The 5584-nt window shown below is 48.0% G+C and overlaps 1 protein-coding gene across 1 annotated transcript; it reads left to right on the forward strand.

Annotated features, from left to right (window-relative positions):
• Positions 1–4018: 4018 nt before the first annotated feature.
• Positions 4019–4603, forward strand: LOC100900659 (CGG triplet repeat-binding protein 1-like). Its single transcript, XM_003737458.1, has one exon. The coding sequence runs from the start codon at positions 4019–4021 to the stop codon at positions 4601–4603; it is 585 nt and encodes a 194-aa protein (XP_003737506.1).
• Positions 4604–5584: the final 981 nt, after the last annotated feature.

A 5584-nucleotide genomic window follows, 5' to 3' on the forward strand; every position in this document is an offset into this window, starting at 1 on the left:
CATCTACACGGACGCTAGTGGCGAAGGAGTAGGAGCAATCTTGAAACAACCACAGGAAAATAATGTCCTACATCCAGTCGCTTACTTCTCGAAGCGTCTCAGCCCAGCCGAGCGAAGAAAAAAGCGATTCATCTAGAGTGTTTGGCAATCAAACAAGCGATTATCTTCTGGCAATATTGGTTGATCGGCAGAAACTTCACAATAATAACGGACCACAAACCGCTGGAGACTCTGAGAGTTAGAGCGCGAACCGACGAATTCCTGGGTGATCTCGTATACTATCTCTCTCAGTATAATTTCACGATCAAATACGCAAGCGGCAAAGACAATGTGGAAGCGGACTCACTCTCCAGGAATCCGGTCCTGGAAAGTTTCGAGAACGAAGACGATGTTCTTAAGGTCGTCAATTTGATAAACTTGGAAGAAATCATTCACGATCAGAAAGCAAACTATCCAAATATCGAAAGAATGAAAAACGTCATATGGAGGGATGGTTTGAGTTTCAAGAAAATTCGGGAGAGGCAGCGATTGATCGTTTCTCAAAAATTCGGACTCTGGTTGATCCAAAAAGTTCATGACTTCTACGGTCACATCGGAAAACATCACCTAGCGGCCAGGATACGACCATTCTATTATTTCAAGTACATGGATTCTCTCTTAGAACGCTTTTGTAGAAATTGTGATGTGTGCATCAAGAACAAGACTCGGAACAGTAGACCTATGGGGAAACTATACCAGTTAGGCCCAGCATCGAGACCCTTCCAAATAATGTCCATCGATACGGTCGGTGGATTCGCCGGAAACAGATCCCCGAAAAAGTACATGCACATACTAGTGGATCATTTCTCTCGTAAAGCCTTCGTCGCCACGACAAGTAATCAGACGACCAAACAATTCATCGATCTCATCGACAAAACTACACGCGATAAGAAAGTTTGCACAATTTTGATGGACCAGTACTCAGCCCTGAACTCTAAGGACCTAAAACAATATCTGAAGAAGCGAAATATTCAGCTCGTTTTCACCTCAGTGAATAATCCATCATCGAACGGTTTAAACGAAAGGTTGAATCAAACCTTGGTCAATAGAATAAGATGTAAAATCAACGAAAGTACGAATAGGCCTTGGTCACGAATAGCTGAAGAATGTGTTAAGGAATATAACTCGACCATTCATAGTGTCACGAGATTCGAACCAAATTATCTAATAGACGGGACAAGATCTAGCATCGTTCCAACAAATCTAGTGGAGGAAAGCAACTTAGAGAAGGATCGAGCAGAAGCTCTCCTCAACACTATGAGAAATTTCGAGAGAAACAAAGCCTATTTCGATAGAAACCGAGTGAATTGCCGCATAAAAGTTGGAGATTTCGTCTTCGTTGAGAATGGTAACAAACTCAATCGAAACAAACTAGATAATGTGAGAATAGGACCGTTCCGTGTGCTGAAACAAGTCTCCAACTCCATGTTTGAGATCGATTGTGGGAAGCGAAAAAAAGAAGCCAACATTTTCCACGCAAGCAAACTCATCCTGAAGGAGAACAAATGTGGATGATCCTATTCACTTCCTGGTTTAGATATCTCAGGAAGACGAGGGGGGGGGGAGGATGTAATATCGTCCCTGCTCCCTGCCGATATTGAGAGAGGGCGCCTTTCGAAAACTGCCGCCACGTTTCTCTCCAGAGATAGGAGAATCTGGCTCTAGCCATTCTGCGTTCTCCAAGAGCGGGATTCACCACGTGAAAATCGATTCTCTGATTTAAGGTAAATGCTCTCATGCTTACGTATCATACCACCGATACTATCGTTGTTAAATCGTTTCAATCGACCCATTAAAATAAATCTCTGATTTAAGTGAGAATCGATCGTGTGATCCTTGAAAGAAGAAAAATATATCAGCAAATCGGTCGTTATCCCTGTCTAGTTAGCTTGACAGCTACAGTGGTGACCCAGACGTGATATTTCGACACTTCAGAATGACAGGAGACGATCACAAGGAAACCCCTTCCAACACCGGCGACATGCCGTTTGGAGTTGTGGATCCTTCGACAGCAACGTTGGTATCGCTTGGCCTGAGCGTGGTTTCGCTAAGCCCACCCACATACTGGCCCCAGAACCGACGCGTGGTTCACGAAGATTGAGGCTCAGTTCCGATCAAGCAGAATCACCGTCGAGGAATCGAGCTACAATAAAGTTCTCGCCGCTCTTCCTGAGAGTGCTGCGATTCAGGTTCGTGAGATCTCCCAGAAGAGTATCTTCTCCCGACGATGAGTCGTCAGCGTTGGGAAATCACCTCTGTTTCTGTGAACGGGGCCATTTGTACTACTGTCTCAGAAGTTTTCCAGAAGTCAGTGTTTTTGAGTTAATTACACTTGTTTACATGATAATTGTACTTAAATATGTAAGCCAGGAGGCCCCGATCTGATTGATACAGAAAAATACTGAATAGTCTTTTTGTGGAGAACTCGTTCCGTTTTTTCCACTGTAAGGGTCTATGAAACCCGAACGGTATGTAAGACACATTGAAATAAACATCAGATACAGATTCTTCTGTCAAACGCAATCCTTGCGTCCTCAGTCTTGAGAAGCACCTTCCCTACCAGCCCTCGACCCTCGGAGATCATCTGAACATTGTGCCGAAAACACTCTGAACTTCGGACAGCGGACTCCTGCCGTCTGAGCGCCTGCTCTGTGAGCTGACGCCTACTGGGATCCTCACGGATTCCCAACAGTCGTTATCAGCACGAGTGAACTCTGCAGGAGAACTCCAACCTCCGAGTTTGTCATCACCGAGGTGAGTCGAGAGGGCTCTAATACTCTTGAATGATGCAGCGCGACACCGCGATCACGCCGAACGTCGATGGAAGCGATACTCCGAAGATCCGCTTCAACCCTGCCACGGTCCTCCGGGAGGATGGCAAAAACTTCCTCACCTGGGAAACAATCGCCCCCGGACTCCTCCAAGCGGAGAACTTCGCGTGGCAGGTGGTGAACGAAGAAATCGTACCGGACAAGGATCCAGCAATACTTGCAAAGTATGAAACCGGAAATCGAATGCTAGCACCGTTTTCTTCAACATCGTACATCCGAACATCATCCTCGAAGTGCTCTACGGAGAATCCGCAACCGTGAGTGCCGTTGTCATGTGGAAAGATATCAAGAACCATTTCAACCGCAACGATGGAATCTTCTGTGAGAAACTCTGATAGCAGTCGTATGGCGTATCTGGGCTACAGAGTACTGAGAACGTTTGATTTCACTCGGTAATGCACTTCACTTTATTCTTGGAAACCGTCGTCCCTCGAGAGCGTTTCGCTTATCTTATCGACCTCTGAGATCACCCCTGTCTGCTCTCCCTCTCATGTTTTTCTTTGCTACGTGCTTACACGCCTGTATATATGTGGAGACATCGTCTGCTAGCTCTTTATCGCTATCGCTAGATGTTGCTATCATCGTACTCCGACATTGGCCTCTGACACTTCAAAGAACAGGCTCTTGGTGTATGGCTCAACTACGCGTACAATGAGGCTCAAAGTGTCACCGAGAACATGATGAGGTACCAGAGGCCAACCTACGGACTCGTTGAGGTCGGCTTGGTATTGGACCCACAAATTCAAATCTCCAAGATGGCGAGTGCCCTGCCAAGCTCCTGGTCCTCCTTCAAGCAAGCGTGGACCACAAGAAACTCTGAGAGAGAAGGAGCACCAGAAGAAGACGTCGACCTATGAGTAGGGATGTGATTTTTTCGCGGCGGCCGCGAAACCGCGATTCCGAGCATCTTGCGCGATATTCGTCGACCTCCCGCGATTTCCGCGATTTTCCGATTTCTCCGGGGTTCTAATTAATTTCCCGTACTGAGGGCAAGGAAACCCCCCAACGAGTGAGGGATTGAGTGACGCCGATGCGAATGCTCGTAGAAAAAAACAAACGTGTGAGGTCTTTGTTCTCTGTGTCGAGAAGTTCTCGGAGAGGTACGCATTCAGCTGATTTCCTTGTGAGCGATCGGAAGGCGTGGTCAAATGAATAAGTGCAAAAAGCTAGCGAAGAACGTGACTCCCTCATCCAGAGCAAAACAATTCGAACGGGAAATGTTTCACGTTGTTGGCGAGCTGATGTTCTGCAGTGCCTGCAATGTTCCGGTTGACCATCTACGGATGAACTCATGTGAAAAACACCAAACCACGTCGCTCCACCAGCAGAAAAAGGAGAGTAGGCAGTCTCCAGGTGATAAAAGGAAGAAACTTCAAGCAGCAGTCGTTGACCTCTTAGGGAATCAGACCAAAGAAAAATTGCAACGCAAGATCGAGATGATCGATCTAGTCAGCGTGCTATGCAGCTCGAACATTCCTCTCCACGTCCTCGATCGGGCACCCCTGAGAACTTATCTCGAAGCGAATCTGAGCGGAATGGGGGCAATACCCTCTTCGAGAAACTTGCGACGGAATTATCTCCCGAAATTGTTCGAGTTGCATGTGAAGGACCTCAAAGAGCTGTTGGAACAATCAGAATCTGTTGCTTTGGTATGCGACGAGACGACGGACGTTGAGGATAGGTACGTCATCAATCTCCTTGTTGTACCTTGTGTAGTCTCCCCTAAGCCTTAAAGGAACGCGTCGGAGTACCTTGGGATGACAAACACGAATGGTTTCGGTTTATTGGGGAGCGGTTGCGTAAATGATCTGTAGAGGGGCGAATGCACATCCGCGCGTAAGTGAACCGACTCGAGCGACTATTGGTCGAGTTCATCACCGGCTGTACCAGCTGATGCTACATCCTCCCCCCAAGCACTATTATCACAATTTATATCTCGATGATTAAATTATTTCTCAATTGTTCCTATCTTTCGTTTCCCGGCAATTCTAGCTGATCTTCGTAGCTCAGGCGCTTGTTCCGTTTCCTCCATCGGGTCCTGGGACTTTTCATCGGCTTCACCCTGAGGCGCTGTTGGTGGAGGTTCCTCCCTGAGCATTTTTCGGTTCCGGCGTGCGAGAGTCCCGGACTCCGCGTCTTCCACCGGATAGGATCGGGGCTGAGGTAGGACCTGGATTACCGTGCCACGTTTCCAAACATTTTCTTGAGGATGGAGAATGCGTACGGTTTGTCCCTGATTGAGCGGGCGCAGTTTTTCCGTCCCACGATCATAGGAGATCTTGTTTCGCTGTTTCTTTAAATCTACCTCCCGGGTCACTATCTCCGGCGGAATCGTGTGCGGTCGAAGTTTGACTGGGGCAATGGGCGGGAGAGAACGAGCTCGCCTCCCCTTCAGCCGTTGCATGGCGAGCCAAGAGCCATGTTCCGGGCGCGTTTCTCTTGTCAAGTAGTCTGCTGTTCCGTAGCTGTGTTTCGCTAAGAGTTTCTTCGCTTACTGTACGGCCCGCTCGGCGAGCGAGTTTCCTCTGGGATGGTATGGGGAGCTGAAGACCTGTTGGATTCCGTGCTGTTCCATGAGTTCTCGAAGCCAGGCGCCGGCGAATTGTGGGCCGTTGTCGGACCGTAGTTCAACCGGGAATCCGAAATGTGAGAAGGCGGCGAACATAGCACGAGCCATTTCCTTCATGTTGAGGGAGCGGACCTGGATGATCTCC

Source organism: Galendromus occidentalis, unplaced genomic scaffold, assembly GCF_000255335.2.
Source record: "Galendromus occidentalis unplaced genomic scaffold, Mocc_1.1 scf7180000075557, whole genome shotgun sequence".
Classification (NCBI taxonomy): domain Eukaryota; kingdom Metazoa; phylum Arthropoda; class Arachnida; order Mesostigmata; family Phytoseiidae; genus Galendromus; species Galendromus occidentalis.

Excerpts from the sequence above, each read along its gene's own strand:
- LOC100900659 (XM_003737458.1), top strand. The coding sequence starts at position 4,019 with ATGAATAAGTGCAAAAAGCTAGCGAAGAACGTGACTCCCTCATCCAGA.